Source organism: Coregonus lavaretus (assembly GCF_964263955.1).
Source record: "Coregonus lavaretus genome assembly, contig: HAP1_SCAFFOLD_7275, whole genome shotgun sequence".
In the NCBI taxonomy this organism is placed as follows: Eukaryota; Metazoa; Chordata; class Actinopteri; order Salmoniformes; family Salmonidae; genus Coregonus; species Coregonus lavaretus.
In genome coordinates this window covers 1,403-25,050 of record NW_028157743.1, presented here as the reverse complement: position 1 = coordinate 25,050, position 23,648 = coordinate 1,403, and the positions used below count along the sequence as shown (strand labels likewise).

At 45.7% G+C, this 23,648-nt stretch overlaps 1 protein-coding gene across 1 annotated transcript; it reads right to left on the bottom strand.

The window, feature by feature from the left end:
• Positions 1-452: 452 nt before the first annotated feature.
• Positions 453-23,305, bottom strand: LOC311124974 (general transcription and DNA repair factor IIH helicase/translocase subunit XPB-like; the record flags this gene model as incomplete). Its single annotated transcript, XM_084199063.1, is given in 6 exon segments — positions 453-571; positions 1,530-1,622; positions 1,625-1,646; positions 5,968-6,064; positions 11,802-12,004; positions 23,121-23,305. Coding segments are annotated over 6 exon segments (719 nt in total), but the record flags the coding sequence as incomplete, so codon positions are not given.
• Between the last annotated feature and the right edge of the window lie 343 nt (positions 23,306-23,648).

Below are 23,648 nucleotides of genomic sequence, written 5' to 3'. Positions count from 1 at the left end.
TAGGGGAAACACTGTTTGGGTTAGTATTGTATTGTAACCATAGGGGAAACACTGTTTGGGTTAGTATTGTATTGTAACCATAGGGGAAACACTGTTTGGGTTAGTATTGTATTGTAACCATAGGGGAAACACTGTTTGGGTTAGTATTGTATTGTAACCATAGGGGAAACACTGTTTGGGTTAGTATTGTATTGTAACCATAGGGGAAACACTGTTTGGGTTAGTATTGTATTGTAACTGACCTTGAAGCTGTAGCCCTGGTCCACCAGGAACCTCGGTCTCTGTTTGGGTTAGTATTGTACTGTAACTGACCTTGAAGCTGTAGCCCTGGTCCACCAGGAACCTCGGTCTCTGTTTGGGTTAGTATTGTACTGTAACTGACCTTGAAGCTGTAGCCCTGGTCCACCAGGAACCTCTGTCTCTGTTTGGGTTAGTATTGTATTGTAACTGACCTTGAAGCTGTAGCCCTGGTCCACCAGGAACCTTTGTCTCTTGGTGCTGTAGGCCATCTCCTGGGTATCTTGTGACACCAACGAGTAGAAGTAGGCATTGTACTCCTCCGCTACCATACCTGTGAGTGTGTGTGGAGGTGTGAGTGTGTGTGGAGGTGTGTGTGTGTGTGTGTGGAGGTGTGAGTGTGTGTGTGTGTGGAGGTGTGTGTGTGTGGAGGTGTGTGTGTGTGTGTGTGTGTGTGTGTGTGTGGGTGTGTGTGTGGAGGTGTGTGTGGAGGTGTGTGTGGAGGTGTGTGTGGAGGTGTGTGTGGAGGTGTGTGTGGAGGTGTGTGTGTGTGTGGAGGTGTGTGTGGAGGTGTGTGGAGGTGTGTGTGTGTGTGTGTGTGTGTGTGGAGGTGTGTGTGGTGGTGTGTGTGTGTGTGTGGAGGTGTGTGTGTGTGTGTGGATGTGTGTGTGGAGGTGTGTGTGGAGGTGTGTGTGGAGGTGTGTGTGTGTGGAGGTGTGTGTGTGGAGGTGTGTGTGGAGGTGTGTGTGGAGGTGTGTGTGGAGGTGTGTGGAGGTGTGTGTGGAGGTGTGTGTGTGTGGAGGTGTGTGTGGAGGTGTGTGTGTGTGGAGGTGTGTGTGGAGGTGTGTGTGTGGAGGTGTGTGTGGAGGTGTGTGTGTGTGTGTGTGTGTGTGTGTGTGTGTGGAGGTGTGTGTGGAGGTGTGTGTGTGTGTGTGTGTGTGTGTGTGTGTGTGGAGGTGTGTGTGGAGGTGTGTGTGGAGGTGTGTGTGGAGGTGTGTGTGTGTGTGTGTTGGGTGTGGAGGTGTGTGTGGAGGTGTGTGTGGAGGGTGTGTGTGTGTGTGTGTGTGTGTGTGTGTGTGTGTGTGTGTGTGTGTGTGTGTGTGTGTGTGTGTGTGTGTGTGTGTGTGTGTGTGGAGGTGTGTGTGGAGGTGTGTGTGGAGGTGTGTGTGTGTGTGGAAAGGGGAAACAGGAAAAGACTATCAGTGAAAGGTCAATTTCAATCTCACAGTCAAATCAATGATGGCATTTGACCATACAATACGTACAAGTGATAGTTACACACACACACACACCTTTCTTGGCTCGCAGCACCCTGCCAAGCCTCTGAGCCTCCTGTCTGCGAGATCCCCCGTGAGAGGAGATCTGGATTAGAACATTAGCCTCTGAAGGTCAAAGGATGTGTCACCCACCTGGCAACATGGAGAGAGAGAGAGAGAGGAGAGAGGAGAGAGAGGAGAGAGAGGAGAGAGAGGAGAGAGAGGAGAGAGAGAGAGAGAGAGAGAGAGAGAGAGAGAGAGAGAGAGAGAGAGAGAGAGAGACAGAGAGAGAGAGAGAGAGAGAGAGAGAGAGAGAGACAGAGAGAGAGAGAGAGAGAGAGACAGAGAGAGAGAGAGAGAGACAGAGAGAGAGACAGAGAGAGAGACAGAGAGAGAGAGACAGAGAGAGAGAGAGACAGAGAGAGAGAGAGAGAGAGAGAGAGAGAGAGAGAGAGAGAGAGAGAGAGAGAGTGTTTGTGAGTGATAATGTGAGTGATAGTGTGAGTGATAGTGTGAGTGATAGTGTGAGTGATAGTGTGAGTGATAGTGATAGTGTGAGTGATAGTGTGAGTGATAGTGTGAGTGATAGTGTGAGTGATAGTGTGAGTGATAGTGTGAGTGATAGTGTGAGTGATAGTGTGGATGAATACAGGTAACTGCCAAAACAAAGGAAACAGTAGAGTAAATGAGGGATATAACGTATATTGAAAGCAGGTGCTTCCACACAGGTGTGGTTCCTGAGTTAATTGAGCAATTAACATCCCATCATGCTTAGGGTCAAGTATAAAAATGCTAGCCAGGTCATTATGTTGGCTACCATGGCTATGTCCCCTGTCATGACTTGCCCTCATGGGTTGACGATCAAACATAAATAATATAATATAATATGCCATTTAGCAGACGCTTTTATCCAAAGCGACTTACAGTCATGCGTGCATACATTTTTTGTGTATGGGGTGGTCCCGGGGATCGAACCCACTACCTTGGCGTTACAAGCGCCGTGCTCTACCAGCTGAGCTACAGAGGACCACGTGTGGTGGTCCCTGAGCAGAGGGTTGGGAAACCCCTTCTCTCCTGCTCTAATGCCGGCTAGGAAAAGGTTTGAACACCCCCTCTCCTGGGGGCCAGTTTTATGACCGGTCGTAAAAGACCGCGCAGACTTTCTCTTCCTTGCCACAAAGTATCTGGAGAAAGGACCCCTTTTGTTAACAAAGGAAGTCTTCCCGCCAAGACTCCAACATCCAAAAGCGGATAATGGAACAATATTCCTACTTAAAAAAATAATGTGGGAAATGGTTGGTGGGGACTTAAAGAACAATCATGTCAAATCCATTACTATGTTGTCATTAAAGATGGTGGAACAACATAACTATCTCTGGTGGGGGGGCTACACTTCCCAGTTATGAGGTTTGCATCTAATTGTTGTATAAAACAAATGATTAAGTATAATAATACTTTAGTGAAGATAACAATGTGATTTTATCATTCTAGATGATTCTGATTGTTCTAGATGAGATGATTGTTTTCCATATTGATTTGTTTTCAGTCAGTGGCCACGCCCAGATGAGCACAAACATGATGGGACGCCCCTTTTACCCAGAGGGCATAAAAAGCCTTGGAAAAACAAATTAACATTAGACCAGCAGAAGTGAAGAGTGAGCTAAACATTGCAAATGGTTGAATTTCTACCAGACCAGGAAGCCCCACGGCTTAAAATGGTTGCCACTCTACAAGACCAGGAAGCGCCACGGCTTAAAATGGTTGCCACTCTGCAAGACCAGGAAGCGCCACGGCTTAAAATGGTTGCCACTCTGCAAGACCAGCAGACGTGAAGCGTGAGCCAAACGTTACAAAATGGTTTAAAACTACAACACCGTTAACAAAAGGAAGACCAAGCATAATACGGTATAAGCCGGAATGTTGCAAATGGTCGAATTTCTACAAGATCAAGAAGCGTGAAACTGAAGCTACACGTTACAAAATGGTTAGACCAGAAAGACGTGAGACGTTAGTTCACACGTTTGAAATGGAGAAACTCTGAAACTCTCAACCTCTACACAGGGTGAAGAAGGAGACAATGCACTAGACCTTATCATCTCAGTCTGCAGCTGGCAAGTATAGTCGTCTAGAGAACTTTCACTAAAAAGACACGAGAGAGGAGAGGACAATCCCTCTCAGACAACCGCTGGTACATCTGAAGTAACTATTCTAACCACCGCTACGACCAGAAACTCTACCGAGGACATTGGGATCTCTGGTGGGCAAACCAGAGTCCTACATCATCAACTCGACTATCGAGGACAGCTACACGTAAATATCTGTTGCATTTCTAATCCGAATGAGCGTTTAGTGGGGGTTTTAAGCGTTTCTGTATTTCCGTGTAGCGTAGTTTCCAAAAGTAACCACGATAGTTTGAATCTCTGTCTCTCCCTTTCCACTCTGACCCTCCTCCTACCCAAGCATTCATGCTATTGTTAGTCCAGTCCACTAGGGACCTGTTTTCATTGTATTTACGTTAGTAATCAATAACTTGTATTGTATTATTATTTAGTTAGTTAGTGATATGATGTTTTTTAATGGTGTAATGATGTCATGTCATAGTATCGTGGGGACCAGGAAAGAGTTATTCGATAATTAGGTTTGGTGCCAGAAAGTCTACATTCCTTATGTCAAAGGAGATTACTGATGTTTAAGATAGCATGATTGATGGACAGGATATAATGACCTGGGGCAAAGGGCAATAACAACAGAGAAAGGGAGTGCCCATGATGGTTGCCAGATGTATGTGAAAGGAAGGATAACCAAGAGTATTGAAGGAGGTTAGATTTGTGTGTGTGGGCAGTTCAACTGACGAAGGGCAAAGCCATGTCCGTTTGTTAGATGAACCCACGAGGTCGCGATCCAATAAATACTTGGTATAAAATCTCCACAGAATGTCTAAGTAAATTCTTGCATCTTCTCAATACCAGAAACTCATCATAACAGTTAGTAAATAAATCATTAAGCCAATTTGTGTATTGCTGATTCATCAATAAGGTTAGAGTTTTTGCAGGTTCAAGGATTATGCAACGTTCAGAATGAGACTGATAAGAGGTAATGACTGTTGTCGATATATAACATAAACTCAGCAAAAAAAGAAATGTCCCTTTTTCAGGACCCTGTCTTTCAAAGATAATTCGTAAAAATCCAAATAACTTCACATATCTTCATTGTAAACAATTAATGAACATGCACCTGTGGAACGGTCGTTAAGACACTAACAGCTTACAGACGGTAGGCAATTAAGGTCACAGTTATGAAAACTTAGGACACTAAAGAGGCCTTTCTACTGACTCTGAAAAACACCAAAAGAAAGATGCCCAGGGTCCCTGCTCATCTGCGTGAACGTGCCTTAGGCATGCTGCAAGGAGGCATGAGGACTGCAGATGTGGCCAGGGATATAAATTGCAATGTCCGTACTGTGAGACGCCTAAGACAGCGCTGCAGGGAGACAGGACGGACAGCTGATCGTCCTCGCAGTGGCAGACCACGTGTAACAATACTTGCACAGGATCTGTACATCCGAACATCCCACCTGCGGGTCAGGTACAGGATGGCAACAACAACTGCCTGAGTTACACCAGGAACGCACAATCCCTCCATCAGTGCTCAGACTGTCCACAATAGGCTGATAGAGGTCAGACTGAGGGCTTGTAGGCCTGTTGTAAGGCAGGTCCTCACCAGACATCACCGGCAACAACGTCGCCTATGGGCACAAACCCACCGTCGCTGGACCAGACAGGACTGGCAAAAAGTGCTCTTCACGGACGAGTCGCGGTTTTGTCTCACCAGGGGTGATGGTCGGATTCACGTTTATCACATGTTACACATGTTAAGTTTGCCGTCTCAGTCACCAAGATCTCAACCCAATTTAACACTTATGGGAGATTCTGGAGCGGCGCCTGAGACAGTGTTTTCCATCAACAAAACACCAAAATGATGGAATTTCTCAAAATGAAGAATCCCTTCAATAGAGTTCCAGACTCTTGTAGAATCTATGCCAAGGTGCATTGAAGCTGTTCTGGCTGCTGGTGGCCCAAAGCCCTATTAAGACACTTTATGTTGGTGTTTATTTTGGAAGTTACCGGGACAAGCATGCATGAGGGTGCTCTCACTCTCACTTCACAGCTAAAAGAGGAAAGAGACCCTACTACAAATATATTCAAACTGGCCTGACCCAGATAACCTCATTTCACAATTTGTAGTGACACTCGGTTTTCACCGTATGACGACAATGTGAAACTACAGCCTGAGCCACTCAACACAGGGGGTGCATTAATTAAAAACTGTAGCGAAAAACTTTTCGCAACGGAACACGTATTGCAACAAAAAATGAGTTTCTATTGGACAAATTCACTTAGGTCCCTCCCCGTTTGGAGAGAATACACCCCAGGTAACCTCTGAGAAATGATGTGATTGGGGAGTAGTTGGTTACCTTGGAGATGAAGATGGTGTTGATCTTGGGGTTGTGTTTGAAGTTCTGCAGGATCTGCATTCTCTCTCCCTGAGAGGTGGGGCCATAGATATAGGGCCTGAGAGGAGAGAGACGTTAGATATAGGGCCTGAGAGGAGAGAGACGTTAGATATAGGGCCTGAGAGGAGAGAGACGTTAGATATAGGACCTGAGAGGAGAGAGACATTAGATATAGGCCCTGAGAGAGACGTTAGATATAGGACCTGAGAGGAGAGAGACATTAGATATAGGCCCTGAGAGGAGAGAGACGTTAGATATAGGACCTGAGAGAGACGTTAGATATAGGACCTGAGAGGAGAGAGACGTTAGATATAGGACCTGAGAGGAGAGAGACGTTAGATATAGGGCCTGAGAGGAGAGAGACATTAGATATAGGACCTGAGAGAGACGTTAGATATAGGACCTGAGAGGAGAGAGACGTTAGATATAGGACCTGAGGGGAGAGAGACGTTAGATATAGGGCCTGAGGGGAGAGAGACATTAGATATAGGGCCTGAGAGGAGAGAGACGTTAGATATAGGACCTGAGAGGAGAGAGGCGTTAGATATAGGGCCTGAGAGGAGAGAGACGTTAGATATAGGGCCTGAGAGGAGAGACGTTAGATATAGAACCTGAGAGATACGTTAGATATAGGACCTGAGAGGAGAGAGACGTTAGATATAGGACCTGAGAGAGACGTTAGATATAGGACCTGAGAGGAGAGAGACGTTAGATATAGGACCTGAGAGAGACGTTAGATATAGGACCTGAGAGGAGAGAGACGTTAGATATAGGACCTGAGAGGAGAGAGACGTTAGATATAGGACCTGAGAGGAGAGAGACGTTAGATATAGGACCTGAGAGGAGAGAGACGTTAGATATAGGACCTGAGAGGAGAGAGACGTTAGATATAGGACCTGAGAGAGACGTTAGATATAGGACCTGAGAGGAGAGAGACGTTAGATATAGGACCTGAGAGGAGAGAGACGTTAGATATAGGGCCTGAGAGGAGAGAGACGTTAGATATAGGACCTGAGAGGAGAGAGACGTTAGATATAGAACCTGAGAGGAGAGAGACGTTAGATATAGGACCTGAGAGGAGAGAGACGTTAGATATAGGACCTGAGAGAGACGTTAGATATAGGACCTGAGAGGAGAGAGACGTTAGATATAGGACCTGAGAGAGACGTTAGATATAGGACCTGAGAGGAGAGAGACGTTAGATATAGGGCCTGAGGGGAGAGAGACGTTAGATATAGGGCCTGAGAGGAGAGAGACGTTAGATATAGGACCTGAGAGAGACGTTAGATATAGGACCTGAGAGGAGAGAGACGTTAGATATAGGACCTGAGAGAGACGTTAGATATAGGACCTGAGAGGAGAGAGACGTTAGATATAGGGCCTGAGAGGAGAGAGACGTTAGATATAGGACCTGAGAGAGACGTTAGATATAGGACCTGAGAGGAGAGAGACGTTAGATATAGGACCTGAGAGGAGAGAGACGTTAGATATAGGACCTGAGAGAGACGTTAGATATAGGACCTGAGAGAGACGTTAGATATAGGACCTGAGAGGAGAGAGACGTTAGATATAGGACCTGAGAGAGACGTTAGATATAGGACCTGAGAGGAGAGAGACGTTAGATATAGGACCTGAGAGGAGAGAGACGTTAGATATAGGACCTGAGAGAGACGTTAGATATAGGACCTGAGAGGAGAGAGGCGTTAGATATAGGGCCTGAGAGGAGAGAGACGTTAGATATAGGGCCTGAGAGAGACGTTAGATATAGGACCTGAGAGGAGAGAGACGTTAGATATAGGACCTGAGAGAGACGTTAGATATAGGACCTGAGAGGAGAGAGACGTTAGATATAGGACCTGAGAGGAGAGAGACGTTAGATATAGGACCTGAGAGAGACGTTAGATATAGGACCTGAGAGGAGAGAGACGTTAGATATAGGACCTGAGAGAGACGTTAGATATAGGACCTGAGAGAGACGTTAGATATAGGACCTGAGAGAGACGTTAGATATAGGACCTGAGAGAGACGTTAGATATAGGACCTGAGAGGAGAGAGGCGTTAGATATAGGACCTGAGAGAGACGTTAGATATAGGACCTGAGAGGAGAGAGGCGTTAGATATAGGACCTGAGAGAGACGTTAGATATAGGACCTGAGAGGAGAGAGACGTTAGATATAGGACCTGAGAGGAGAGAGACGTTAGATATAGGACCTGAGAGGAGAGAGACGTTAGATATAGGACCTGAGAGGAGAGAGACGTTAGATATAGGACCTGAGAGGTGGGGCCATAGATATAGGGCCTGAGAGGAGAGAGACATTAGATATAGGACCTGAGAGGAGAGAGACGTTAGATATAGGACCTGAGAAGAGAGAGACGTTAGATATAGGACCTGAGAGGAGAGAGACATTAGATATAGGCCCTGAGAGAGACGTTAGATATAGGACCTGAGGGGAGAGAGACGTTAGATATAGGACCTGAGAGGTGGGGCCATAGATATAGGGCCTGAGAGGAGAGAGACATTAGATATAGGCCCTGAGAGAGACGTTAGATATAGGACCTGAGAGAGACGTTAGATATAGGACCTGAGAGGAGAGAGACGTTAGATATAGGACCTGAGAGGAGAGAGACGTTAGATATAGGACCTGAGAGGAGAGAGACGTTAGATATAGGACCTGAGAGAGACGTTAGATATAGGACCTGAGAGAGACGTTAGATATAGGACCTGAGAGGAGAGAGACGTTAGATATAGGACCTGAGAGGAGAGAGACGTTAGATATAGGACCTGAGAGGAGAGAGACGTTAGATATAGGACCTGAGAGGAGAGAGACGTTAGATATAGGACCTGAGAGGAGAGAGACGTTAGATATAGGACCTGAGAGAGACGTTAGATATAGGACCTGAGAGAGACGTTAGATATAGGACCTGAGAGAGACGTTAGATATAGGACCTGAGAGAGACGTTAGATATAGGACCTGAGAGGAGAGAGGCGTTAGATATAGGACCTGAGAGAGACGTTAGATATAGGACCTGAGAGGAGAGAGGCGTTAGATATAGGACCTGAGAGGAGAGAGACGTTAGATATAGGACCTGAGAGGAGAGAGACGTTAGATATAGGACCTGAGAGGAGAGAGACGTTAGATATAGGACCTGAGAGAGACGTTAGATATAGGACCTGAGAGGAGAGAGACGTTAGATATAGGACCTGAGAGAGACGTTAGATATAGGACCTGAGAGAGACGTTAGATATAGGACCTGAGAGGAGAGAGACGTTAGATATAGGACCTGAGAGGAGAGAGACGTTAGATATAGGACCTGAGAGAGACGTTAGATATAGGACCTGAGAGGAGAGAGACGTTAGATATAGGACCTGAGAGGAGAGAGACGTTAGATCAATCAATCAAATTACTCAGCAAACCCTTCCGATCACCAACTCTCCTCCATATCTGACAAGAAACTTTGACTTGGGAAACACCCAACTACATGTTGAGGCGGACGGCTGTGTGTGTGTGTGTGTGTGTGTGTGTGTGTGTGTGTGTGTGTGTGTGTGTGTGTGTGTGTGTGTGTGTGTGTGTGTGTGTGTGTGTGTGTGTGTGTGTGTGCGTGTGTGCGTGTGTGTGTGCGTGTGTGTGTGTGCGCGTGTGTGTGTGCGTGTGTGTGTGTGCGTGTGTCAAATCAAAGCACATTTTATTTGTCACGTGCTTCGTAGACAACAGTGAAATGCTTCCTGACGGGTCTTTTTCCAACAACGCAGAGAGAACAATAGAAAAACAATAACAGGAGGAATAAATCCACAATGAGGAACGATAACTTGGCTGTATACACGTGGTACCAGTACTGAGTCCATGTGCAGGGGTACGAGGTCACTGAGGTAGATATGTACAGTGGCTTGCGAAAGTATTCACCCCCCCTGGCATTTTTCCTATTTTGTTGCCTTACAACCTGGAATTAAAATGGATTTTTTGGCGGTTTGTATCATTTGATTTACACAACATGCCTACCACTTTGAAGATACAAAATATGTTTTAATTGCGAAACAAACAAGAAATAAGACAAAAAAACAGAAAACTTGAGCGTGCATAACTATTCACCCCCCCCAAAGTCAATACTTTGTAGAGCCACCTTTTGCAGCAATTACAGCCGCAAGTCTCTTGGGGTATGTCTCTATAAGCTTGGCACATCTAGCCACTGGGATTTTTGCCCATTCTTCAAGGCAAAACTACTCCAGCTCCTTCAAGTTGGATGGGTTCCGCTGGTGTACAGCAATCTTTAAGTCATACCACAAATTCTCAATTGGATTGAGGTCTGGGCTTTGACTAGGCCATTCCAAGACATTTAAATATTTCCCCTTAAACCACTTGAGTGTTGCTTTAGCAGTATGCTTAGGGTCATTGACCTGCTGGAAGGTGAACCTCCGTCCCAGTCTCAAATCTCTGGAAGACAAACAGGTTTCCCCTCAACAATTTCCCTGTATTTAGCACCATCCATCATTCCTTCAATTCTGACCAGTTTCCCAGTCCCTGCCGATGAAAAACATCCCGCAGCATGATGCTGCCACCACCATGCTTCACTGTGGGGATGGTGTTCTCGGGGGTGATGAGAGGTGTTGGGTTTGTGCCAGACATAGCGTTTTCCTTGATGGCCAAAAAGCTAAATTTTAGTCTCATCTGACCAGAGTACCTTCTTCCATATGTTTGGGGAGTCTCCCACATGCCTTTTAAGCAATTGCTTTTTTCTGGCCACTGCTCTGAAAGCCCAGTTCTGTGGAGTGTACGGCTTAAAGTGGTCCTATGGACAGATACTCCAATCTCCGCTGTGGAGCTTTGCAGCTCCTTCAGGGTTATCTTTGGTCTCTTTGTTGCCTCTCTGATTCATGCCCTCCTTGCCTGGTCCGTGAGTTTTGGTGGGCGGCCCTCTCTTGGCAGGTTTGTTGTGGTGCCATATTCTTTCCATTTTTTAATAATGGATTTAATGGTGCTCCGTGGGATGTTCAAAGTTTCGGATATTTTTTTATAACCCAACCCTGATCTGTACTTCTCCACAACTTTGTCCCTGACCTGTTTGGAGAGCTCCTTGGTCTTCATGGTGCCGCTTGCTTGGTGGTGCCCCTTGCTTAGTGGTGTTGCAGACTCTGGGGCCTTTCAGAACAGGTGTATATATACTGAGATCATGTGACACTTAGATTGCACACAGGTGGACTTTATTTAACTAATTATGTGACTTCTGAAGGTAATTGGTTGCACCAGATCTTATTTAGCGGCTTCATAGCAAAGGGGATGAATACATATGCACGCACCACTTTAAACTAAAAACCTGTTTTCACTTTGTCATTATGGGGTATTGGGTCATTATGGGGTATTGGGTCATTATGGGGTATTTTGTCATTATGGGGTATTGGGTCATTCTGGGGTATTGTGTGCAGATTGATGAGGATTTTTATTTATTTAATCCATTTTAGAATAAGGCTGTAACGTAGCAAAATGTGGAAAAAGGGAAGGGGTCTGAATACTTTCCGAATGCACTGCAAGTACGGTCACTGTGGGGACGACGTTGCCGATGCACTTGTGTGTGTCCTTCTCTCTACCTACCTGTCGAGGCAGATGGCTGTGTGTGTGTGTGTGTGTGTGTGTGTGTGTGTGTGTGTGTGTGTGTGTGTGTGTGTGTGTGTGTGTGTGTGTGTGTGTGTGTGTGTGTGTGTGTGTGTGTGTGTGTGTGTGTGTGTGTGTGTGTGTGTGTGTGTGTGTGTGTGCGTGCGTGCGTGCGTGCGTGCGTGCGTGCGTGCGTGTCTCTCCACCTACTTGTTGAGGCGGATGGCGTACTCCTTCAGAGCGAAGACGTTGTCAGCGAACACCATGATCTTGTCGTTCCGTCTCTCGTGGAACTTGATGAGGAACTGACAGGCTCTGAACTTGTTGGGGTTCATGGTGTAGAGGAGGATACGTCTCTTAGTCTTGATCGCCACGTACTCCCGGTAGAACTCTGGAGACATCGGACACCACACCTAGCAGACGGGAGAAAAACACACATTCTGAGATGATCCTCCACATTTCTATGCAAGTAGCCTTGTCTGAAGCAAAGCGGCCCACAGGGCAGGAGTCTTATCTCCTGTTTCAGTAGCGGGAGGCAGCTTGATGTACAAAAAACACCCCCCCCTGGACAGGACGCTAGACTATCAGGGGCCTAAACCTCAATGCTTCTCCTTATTTCTCAGTACTCACCAGGAGCTATACATTTATATCCCCATTAAATTCTGTTATGACTCCAACACGGATTTGTGGTCCACTGCCCATGAGCAGGTTGAGCCCCCACCCGGGCATTCTGCTTGCACTACCTAACGGACCACGTAGACATAAGGAGTTGGGTAAGGGAGGTTCTGTGGAATGGTAATGCTAGATCTTCAAATGGCATTCGACACAGTAGATCAGGCTAACGGACCACGTAGACATAAGAGGTGGGTCAGGGAGGTTCTGTGGAATGGTAATGCTAGATCTTCAAATGGCATTCGACACAGTAGATCAGGCTAACGGACCACGTAGACATAAGAGGTGGGTCAGGGAGGTTCTGTGGAATGGTAATGCTAGATCTTCAAATGGCATTCGACACAGTAGATCAGGACATCCTACTGTTTAAAAACAACGACAAGCCCTGTTCATCCTACTGTTGAAACTACGAGCCCTGTTCATCCTACTGTTGAAACCACGAGCCCTGTTCATCCTACTGTTGAAACCACGAGCCCTGTTCATCCTACTGTTTAAACGACGAGCCCTGTTCATCCTACTGTTGAAACCACGAGCCCTGTTCATCCTACTGTTGAAACTACGAGCCCTGTTCATCCTACTGTTGAAACTACAAGCCCTGTTCATCCTACTGTTGAAACCACGAGCCCTGTTCATCCTACTGTTGAAACCACGAGCCCTGTTCATCCTACTGTTTAAACAACGAGCCCTGTTCATCCTACTGTTGAAACTACGAGCCCTGTTCATCCTACTGTTTAAACTACGAGCCCTGTTCATCCTACTGTTTAAAAACAACGACGAGCCCTGTTCATCCTACTGTTTAAACGACGAGCCCTGTTCATCCTACTGTTTAAACGACGAGCCCTGTTCATCCTACTGTTTAAAAAAAACCACGAGCCCTGTTCATCCTACTGTTTAAAAAACGACGAGCTCTGTTCATCCTACTGTTTAAAAAAAAACGACGAGCCCTGTTCGTCCTACTGTTGAAACTACGAGCCCTGTTCGTCCTACTGTTGAAACTACGAGCCCTGTTCGTCCTACTGTTTAAACTACGAGCCCTGTTCGTCCTACTGTTGAAACCACGAGCCCTGTTCATCCTACTGTTGAAACTACGAGCCCTGTTCATCCTACTGTTTAAAAAACGACTAGCCCTGTTCATCCTACTGCTTTAAAAAAACGACGAGCCCTGTTCGTCCTACTGTTGAAACTACGAGCCCTGTTCATCCTACTGCTTAAACTACGAGCCCTGTTCATCCTACTGTTGAAACCACGAGCCCTGTTCATCCTACTGTTGAAACTACGAGCCCTGTTCATCCTACTGTTGAAACTACGAGCCCTGTTCATCCTACTGTTTAAACGACGAGCCCTGTTCATCCTACTGTTTAAACGACGAGCCCTGTTCATCCTACTGTTCTCATGCTCCCATCTGTGTTGTAATTGTATCATTCATTCCTGATGATGTACTTTTTTTGCAAGGGAACTCTGCTTACGAGCCATTGGTCTCAATGAGACTTCCCTGCATCAGTAAAGAGCCATTGGTCTCAATGAGACTTCCCTGCATCAGTAAAGAGCCATTGGTCTCAATGAGACTTCCCTGCATCAGTAAAGAGCCATTGGTCTCAATGGGACTTCCCTGCATCAGTAAAGAGCCATTGGTCTCAATGAGACTTCCCTGCATCAGTAAAGAGCCATTGGTCTCAATGAGACTTCCCTGCATCAGTAAAGAGCCATTGGTCTCAATGGGACTTCCCTGCATCAGTAAAGAGCCATTGGTCTCAATGGGACTTCCCTGCATCAGTAAAGAGCCATTGGTCTCAATGGGACTTCCCTGCATCAGTAAAGAGCCATTGGTCTCAATGGGACTTCCCTGCATCAGTAAAGAACCACTTTTTTTACCAGAAGATTATCATAATCCCCTGTAGATCAGTTGGTAGAGCATGGCGCTTGCAACGCCAGGGTTGTGGGTTCGTTTCCCTCGGGGGGCCAGTATGAAAATGTATGCACTCACTAACTGTAAGTGGCTCTGGATAAGAGCGTCTGCTAAATGACTTAAATGTAAAATGTAATAATCCATTGGATAATTTGTCAATTTTCTAATATTTTGTAGCTATATATCTGTCTATTATATAAAATGGTATAATTGCGCGATATGATCGCATTTTAAAAACCCGCTCCCCCCATCGCCTTAAGATTAATGGTTTTGACCACTAAAGATTTGATTTACTACACCCCCCCCCCCACAGCTTTGATTGGTGTAACGTTAGCTAGAAACCACAAGTGTTCCATCTGTGGTGACGTCATAGATAGGCCAGTGGTTTCCATCTGTGGTGACGTCAAAGAACGACCAGTGGTTTCCATCTGTGGTGAAGTCAAAGATAGGCCAGTGGTTTCCATCTGTGGTGACGTCAAAGATAGGCCAGTGGTTTCCATCTGTGGTGACGTCATAGATAGGCCAGTGGTTTCCATCTGTGGTGACGTCAAAGAACGACCAGTGGTTTCCATCTGTGGTGAAGTCAAAGATAGGCCAGTGGTTTCCATCTGTGGTGACGTCAAAGATAGGCCAGTGGTTTCCATCTGTGGTGACGTCATAGATAGGCCAGTGGTTTCCATCTGTGGTGACGTCAAAGATAGGCCAGTGGTTTCCATCTGTGGTGAAGTCAAAGATAGGCCAGTGGTTTCCATCTGTGGTGACGTCAAAGATAGGCCAGTGGTTTCCATCTGTGGTGAAGTCAAAGATAGGCCAGTGGTTTCCATCTGTGGTGACGTCAAAGATAGGCCAGTGGTTTCCATCTGTGGTGTAGTCAAAGATAGGCCAGTGGTTTCCATCTGTGGTGAAGTCAAAGATAGGCCAGTGGTTTCCATCTGTGGTGATGTCAAAGATAGGCCAGTGGTTTCCATCTGTGGTGACGTCAAAGATAGGCCAGTGGTTTCCATCTGTGGTGAAGTCAAAGATAGGCCAGTGGTTTCCATCTGTGGTGACGTCAAAGATAGGCCAGTGGTTTCCATCTGTGGTGAAGTCAAAGATAGGCCAGTGGTTTCCATCTGTGGTGACGTCAAAGATAGGCCAGTGGTTTCCATCTGTGGTGAAGTCAAAGATAGGCCAGTGGTTTCCATCTGTGGTGACGTCAAAGATAGGCCAGTGGTTTCCATCTGTGGTGACGTCATAGATAGGCCAGTGGTTTCCATCTGTGGTGACGTCAAAGAACGACCAGTGGTTTCCATCTGTGGTGAAGTCAAAGATAGGCCAGTGGTTTCCATCTGTGGTGACGTCAAAGATAGGCCAGTGGTTTCCATCTGTGGTGAAGTCAAAGATAGGCCAGTGGTTTCCATCTGTGGTGACGTCAAAGATAGGCCAGTGGTTTCCATCTGTGGTGAAGTCAAAGATAGGCCAGTGGTTTCCATCTGTGGTGACGTCAAAGATAGGCCAGTGGTTTCCATCTGTGGTGAAGTCAAAGATAGGCCAGTGGTTTCCATCTGTGGTGACGTCAAAGATAGGCAAGTGGTTTCCATCTGTGGTGACGTCAAAGATAGGCCAGTGGTTTCCATCTGTGGTGATGTCAAAGATAGGCCAGTGGTTTCCATCTGTGGTGAAGTCAAAGATAGGCCAGTGGTTTCCATCTGTGGTGAAGTCAAAGATAGGCCAGTGGTTTCCATCTGTGGTGACGTCATAGATAGGCCAGTGGTTTCCATCTGTGGTGAAGTCAAAGATAGGCCAGTGGTTTCCATCTGTGGTGACATCAAAGATAGGCCAGTGGTTTCCATCTGTGGTAAAGTTTTCCCTAAATCAATGCTTATGACAAATCCAACTCCAGAACCAGTCATAGAGCCAGCTGGATAATCTGTTGAATACGGTAAAGTTTAACAAAAACAGCAACAACAGGTACAGTTCCTTCAGAAAGTATTCACACCTCTTGACAATTACCTGTAAGGTCCCTCAGTCGAGCAGTGAATTGTGAGGCGTCCTTCCTAACTCAGTTGCCGGAGAGGAAGGAAACCTCTCAGGGATTTCACTATGAGGCTGATGGTGATTTTAAAACAGTTACAGAGTTAAAATGGCTGTGATAGGAGAAAACCGAGGATGGATCAACAACATTGTAGTTACTCCACAATACTAACCCTAAATGACAGAGTGAAAAGAAGAACGCCTGTACAGAATAAAAATATTCAAAAACATGAATCCTGTTTGCAATAAATACGAAAGCAATACTGCAAAAAATGCAAAAAATGTATTTTTTTTGTCCTGAATACAAAGCATTATGTTTGGAACAAATCTAATACAACACATTACTGATTACCACTCTCCATATTTTCAATCACAGTGGTGGCTGCGTTATGTTATGGGTATGCTTGTAATCGTTAAGGACTGGGGAGTTTTTCCAGGTACCTACATTGTCTAGCAGACAAACGACAACTATCGGCTACGCTCACAGGAATGTATTTTGTACAGAGCTGGTAAAAAAAAAAAGCATTCCAGTCTTCTTCCACTTGGAACAAGCTACATAAGGACATTAAATTGCAGGAGCTCGTCTCCTTGAACGAGTTCAAAGCTAGGGGCAAAGGGTCAAATCTACGGAGGACAATAAAGTGGGGGGATGTCGATATTTTGACCCCTAGACGCGTCACACTTCCCCAAAATAATGATCGCCTGCTCAATGTGTAAATGTCTGATTTAAACCGTTTTGTGTTTTAGGTTGTCTTTGTGTCTGGAAGTGTGTGCCGATTTCCTGGCCAGGTCTCTCTTAGGAAATATGTTTTATTCTCAACGAGACGAACCTGGTAAAATAAAAAAGGTAAACTACTGTTTTACTCCTAGTTCCTCTGATAATACTTATCCCACGCGAATCGCCATCCCTTGTCAACATCCCCAACAAAGACTTCAGATGATCTGTTTGGTCACGGACGATATTTTGCCAAATCCGTCAGTTAAACGTCCGCATACAGTTCACGGTCCTTTATTGACCTTTCTTATTATTTTAGAACTGAAAGACAATATTAGGCTCTCCTTAGAACAGTCTCCAGGCTTCCGTCATAACCGTCCATTTTGGAATGAAAAAAAAAAAAATCGCAAGGGTTAATTTTTGGTTAAAAAAAAGTAAATCGCCCTCTGGAAAAAAACCAACATGATGAGGTAATAATTACATTACCAACGTTTCTATAATAAAACTAGTCCCGTCTCAATAGGGCTTAAGCCAATTAGAAGCTGGGGATGATTAGGGTGGCCATGACGGTACGAGAGCCAGGCTGGGAATTAAGCCAGGACACCGGGGTTAACACCCCTACTCTTACTTGTTTTGGTTAATTCGTTTATTAGGATTCCCATTAGCTACTCCAAATGCAGCAGCTATATTTCCTTGGGGGCAAGATTCCCTGCTGGACATCGATGACTTGAAAGCAGCCGGTTCCTGTGACCTTTTTCTCTAAGCCGATGATTCTACGCTGCCTGTGTCCCACAAGACACGAGGCAGTGTTTTGACAACCCCTGAGTGCAGAGCTTCATCATGTTAGTAAAATCCCTGAGTGCAGAGCTTCTTCATGTTGGTAAAACCCCTGAGTGCAGAGCGTCTCCACGTTGGTAAAACCCCTGAGTGCAGAGCGTCTCCACGTTGGTAAAACCCCTGAGTGCAGAGCGTCTCCACGTTGGTAAAACCCCTGAGTGCAGAGCGTCTCCACGTTGGTAAAACCCCTGAGTGCAGAGCGTCTCCACGTTGGTAAAACCCCTGAGTGCAGAGCGTCTCCACGTTGGTAAAACCCCTGAGTGCAGAGCGTCTCCACGTTGGTAAAACCCCTGAGTGCAGAGCGTCTCCATGTTGGTAAAACCCCTGAGTGCAGAGCGTCGTCACGTTGGTAAAACCCCTGAGTGCAGAGCGTCTCCACGTTGGTAAAACCCCTGAGTGCAGAGCGTCTCCACGTTGGTAAAACCCCTGAGTGCAGAGCGTCTCCACGTTGGTAAAACCCCTGAGTGCAGAGCGTCTCCACGTTGGTAAAACCCCTGAGTGCAGAGCGTCTCCACGTTGGTAAAACCCCTGAGTGCAGAGCGTCTCCACGTTGGTAAAACCCCTGAGTGCAGAGCGTCTCCACGTTGGTAAAACCCCTGAGTGCAGAGCGTCTCCACGTTGGTAAAACCCCTGAGTGCAGAGCGTCTTCACGTTAGCAAATCGTTATCTGAAAATAAGCCGTCACTCCACCTGGGTAAAAACTGAATCAACCCTGTTTTGGATCTAATATTAAACCGGGAGGATCCCCTGGCTTTAATGCCCTAGTGCAATAGTATATGTCACAACTCTCCTTCCCTGGCAACAGAGAACTGTAAAACTCCGGCCAAGCCAGTAGCTACTGCCTGGATACTGTGAGCTACCTTGGATGTCAGTTAGGTGACCAACTATCAGGTGAGAGTACAACATTAAAAGACGCACTTCAGCTATTTTGAACTTGTCCGGTTGGAAAAACAATATCCCAGTAGAAATACAGTAACGTACACACACTTAAGGGGTAAAAACATACATTTCTTTTTTTTTTTTTTTTACCGCAAACTTCACGGAGTGGGTCTGAAGGTGCCCTCTGATGTCATCAGCCTCCCCCCCCCAATAGAGGAGCGATAGAGAACACTTGTTGCATGTCAGGCAGGTGGCTTAGTGGTTAAGAGCGTTGTGCCCTAGTAACCGAAAGGTCGCTGGTTCTAATCCCCCGAGCCGACCTAGGTGAAAAATCTGTCGATGTGCCCTTGAGCAAGGCACTTAACCCTAATTGCTCTTGTAAGTCGCTATGGATAAGAGCGTCTGCTGAAATGACTAAAAATTTAAAATATGTAAATGTCAGGTCATACCAGGATCTCCTATTGAGATGTAATAATATAATAATATGATAATAATATAATATAATAATAATAATATAATATAATATGCCATTTAGCAGACGCTTTTATCCAAAGCGACTTACAGTCATGCGTGCATACATTTTTGTGTATGGGTGGTCCCGGGGATCGAACCCACTACCTTGGCGTTACAAGCGCCGTGCTCTACCAGCTGAGCTACAGAGGACCACTAGATGTGTCACCAGATGTGACTTTCGTTCAGTAAATGAGGTGAAAAAGGAGACTCGAGTGTGTCTCAAGGTTAACCAAAAGGTAAAGTTTCTGGTCTAGGAAACACTACAGCCACCGGCAGGCAGGAGATTACCACTATACCTTATGGTGTAGCGGTTCACACCAGGTCGTGAAGAATAAGCTTCAGAAGTTCTCAGAAAAAGAAAGTCTGGATTACTCTCGAGCTCACGTACAGTAAATCCTGATTACTTCAGCCCCTCTCATTTTGATGAACTAACAAGGTTTAAGATGGAACCACCTAACACGTCCTAGATCAAGTCGGGGCTTATCCACAATGTGCTCTACAGCGCTGTCCCCGAAAAACCCTTTAATTATTTCAGCCACATTAGTGACAACTCTAGTGACTTTACTCTCTGTAATATTCAAGAGCTCCACCGTTTAAACCCATTCCTCTGCTCTGTAGCTGAACTATAAAACAGCTCCACAGTTTAAACCCGTTCCTCTACCCTGTAGCTGAACTATAAAACAGCTCCACAGTTTAAACCCGTTCCTCTACTCTGTAGCTGAACTATAAAACAGCTCCACAGTTTAAACCCGTTCCTCTGCTCTGTAGCTGAACTATAAAACAGCTCCACAGTTTAAACCCATTCCTCTACTCTGTAGCTGAACTATAAAACAGCTCCACAGTTTAAACCCATTCCTCTACTCTGTAGCTGAACTATAAAACAGCTCCACAGTTTAAACCCATTCCTCTGCTCTGTAGCTGAACTATAAAACAGCTCCACAGTTTAAACCCATTCCTCTGCTCTGTAGCTGAACTATAAAACAGCTCCACAGTTTAAACCCATTCCTCTGCTCTGTAGCTGAACTATAAAACAGCTCCACAGTTTAAACCCATTCCTCTACTCTGTAGCTGAACTATAAAACAGCTCCACAGTTTAAACCCATTCCTCTACTCTGTAGCTGAACTATAAAACAGCTCCACAGTTTAAACCCATTCCTCTGCTCTGTAGCTGAACTATAAAACAGCTCCACAGTTTAAACCCATTCCTCTACTCTGTAGCTGAACTATAAAACAGCTCCACAGTTTAAACCCATTCCTCTACTCTGTAGCTGAACTATAAAACAGCTCCACAGTTTAAACCCATTCCTCTGCTCTGTAGCTGAACTATAAAACAGCTCCACAGTTTAAACCCATTCCTCTACTCTGTAGCTGAACTATAAAACAGCTCCACAGTTTAAACCCATTCCTCTACTCTGTAGCTGAACTATAAAACAGCTCCACAGTTTAAACCCATTCCTCTACTCTGTAGCTGAACTATAAAACAGCTCCACAGTTTAAACCCATTCCTCTGCTCTGTAGCTGAACTATAAAACAGCTCCACAGTTTAAACCCGTTCCTCTGCTCTGTAGCTGAACTATAAAACAGCTCCACAGTTTAAACCCGTTCCTCTACTCTGTAGCTGAACTATAAAACAGCTCCACAGTTTAAACCCATTCCTCTACTCTGTAGCTGAACTATAAAACAGCTCCACAGTTTAAACCCATTCCTCTACTCTGTAGCTGAACTATAAAACAGCTCCACAGTTTAAACCCATTCCTCTACTCTGTAGCTGAACTATAAAACAGCTCCAGTTTAAACCCATTCCTCTACTCTGTAGCTGAACTATAAAACAGCTCCACAGTTTAAACCCATTCCTCTGCTCTGTAGCTGAACTATAAAACAGCTCCACAGTTTAAACCCATTCCTCTACTCTGTAGCTGAACTATAAAACAGCTCCACAGTTTAAACCCCATTCCTCTACTCTGTAGCTGAACTATAAAACAGCTCCACAGTTTAAACCCATTCCTCTACTCTGTAGCTGAACTATAAAACAGCTCCACAGTTTAAACCCGTTCCTCTACTCTGTAGCTGAACTATAAAACAGCTCCACAGTTTAAACCCATTCCTCTACTCTGTAGCTGAACTATAAAACAGCTCCACAGTTTAAACCCATTCCTCTACTCTGTAGCTGAACTATAAAACAGCTCCACAGTTTAAACCCATTCCTCTACTCTGTAGCTGAACTATAAAACAGCTCCACAGTTAAAACCCATTCCTCTACTCTGTAGCTGAACTATAAAACAGCTCCACAGTTTAAACCCATTCCTCTACTCTGTAGCTGAACTATAAAACAGATCCACAGTTTAAACCCATTCCTCTACTCTGTAGCTGAACTATAAAACAGCTCCACAGTTTAAACCCATTCCTCTGCTCTGTAGCTGAACTATAAAACAGCTCCACAGTTTAAACCCATTTCTCTACTCTGTAGCTGAACTATAAAACAGCTCCACAGTTTAAACCCGTTCCTCTACTCTGTAGCTGAACTATAAAACAGCTCCACAGTTTAAACCCATTCCTCTACTCTGTAGCTGAACTATAAAACAGCTCCACAGTTTAAACCCATTCCTCTACTCTGTAGCTGAACTATAAAACAGCTCCACAGTTTAAACCCGTTCCTCTACTCTGTAGCTGAACTATAAAACAGCTCCACAGTTTAAACCCATTCCTCTACTCTGTAGCTGAACTATAAAACAGCTCCACAGTTTAAACCCATTCCTCTGCTCTGTAGCTGAACTATAAAACAGCTCCACAGTTTAAACCCATTCCTCTACTCTGTAGCTGAACTATAAAACAGCTCCACAGTTTAAACCCATTCCTCTGCTCTGTAGCTGAACTATAAAACAGCTCCACAGTTTAAACCCATTCCTCTACTCTGTAGCTGAACTATAAAACAGCGTCATCAGAGAACAAAGACTGTGAAAATGGGACCAAGTGCGTCTCTGCTCGACACTCAGCATTAATTAGATAGATTGGGGGTAAGGCCCTGCGATAAACTAGTGTCCTGTCCAGGGGGTGTACTGGTACATCAAGCTGTCTCACTACAGAAACAGGAGATAGACTAGTGTCCTGTCCAGGGGGTGTACTGTACATCAAGCTGTCTCACTACAGAAACAGGAGATAGACTAGTGTCCTGTCCAGGGGGTGTACTGTACATCAAGCTGTCTCACTACAGAAACAGGAGATAGACTAGTGTCCTGTCCAGGGGGTGTACTGTACATCAAGCTGTCTCACTACAGAAACAGGAGCTCCTATGAGCCGTTCACAAGCCAAAGATCATGCAAGGCGACTTATTTTAAGCGTGCATTTTGCAAGTGGCTAGTTTGCATCAACTAACTTCACCAAAAACCAAAAACGGGAAGGTTTAGCGTGCGAACTTTGGGTTTTGAATCGCGACGTCCTCGCACGTCTGCCTGGTGTCCCTTGTTCGTAGTTACCAAGAGAGTCAGAAATCATTCACAGACCCTGGTCGCTACTGCTGCCTAGGGTCTGGGCTTCCGAGACTAGACCTTGAGGTATCCTATTATATAGGTATATTCTGACCTGCCCATCACCAGGTTAAGCCCCACACAGACCGGTACAGGTATGGATGACAGACTAACCTCGGCACACTGGACCTTAGCTATTCTGTCCCGCCCATCACCAGGTTAAGCCCCACACAGACCGGTACAGGTATGGATGACAGACTAACCTCGGCACACTGGACCTTAGCTATTCTGTCCTGCCCATCACCAGGTTAAGCCCCACACAGACCGGTACAGGTATGGATGACAGACTAACCTCGGCACACTGGACCTTAGCTATTCTGTCCCGCCCATCACCAGGTTAAGCCCCACACAGACCGGTACAGGTATGGATGACAGACTAACCTCGGCACACTGGACCTTAGCTATTCTGTCCTGCCCATCACCAGGTTAAGCCCCACACAGACCGGTACAGGTATGGATGACAGACTAACCTCGGCACACTGGACCTTAGCGATGTATCCGTTGTTCTGTAGCTCCATCCAGTTAGCCTCGAACAGCTTGGGCCCGATCAGGAAGTTGAGATCAACGATCTTGTCGTCCTCTCGGACCAGTGTGGCGGTCAGACCCAGCTTACAGTGGGCCTGGACAATGGTCAGAACACGCCGGAACATCTTGGCTACAGAGATGGGGGCGAGACAATGCACACGTTATTAGACAAATGTTTTGGAAACATCACAGAAGAGAGAAAATACTTTCTGGTCCTCCGGCAGTTAACCCCCTAAAGCTGATGCCCGCACGGAAATCGAATTAGCATAACCCTCCTAACCCTAACCCTAACCCCTCCTAAACCTAACCCCTACTGTCCCTAAACCTAACCCCTCCTAAACCTAACCCATCCTATCCCTAAACCTAACCCCTCCTATCCCTAACCCCCCCTGTCCCTAAACCTAACCCCTCCTATCCCTAACCCCTCCTATCCCTATCCCCTCCTATCCCTATCCCTAACCCCTCCTAAACCT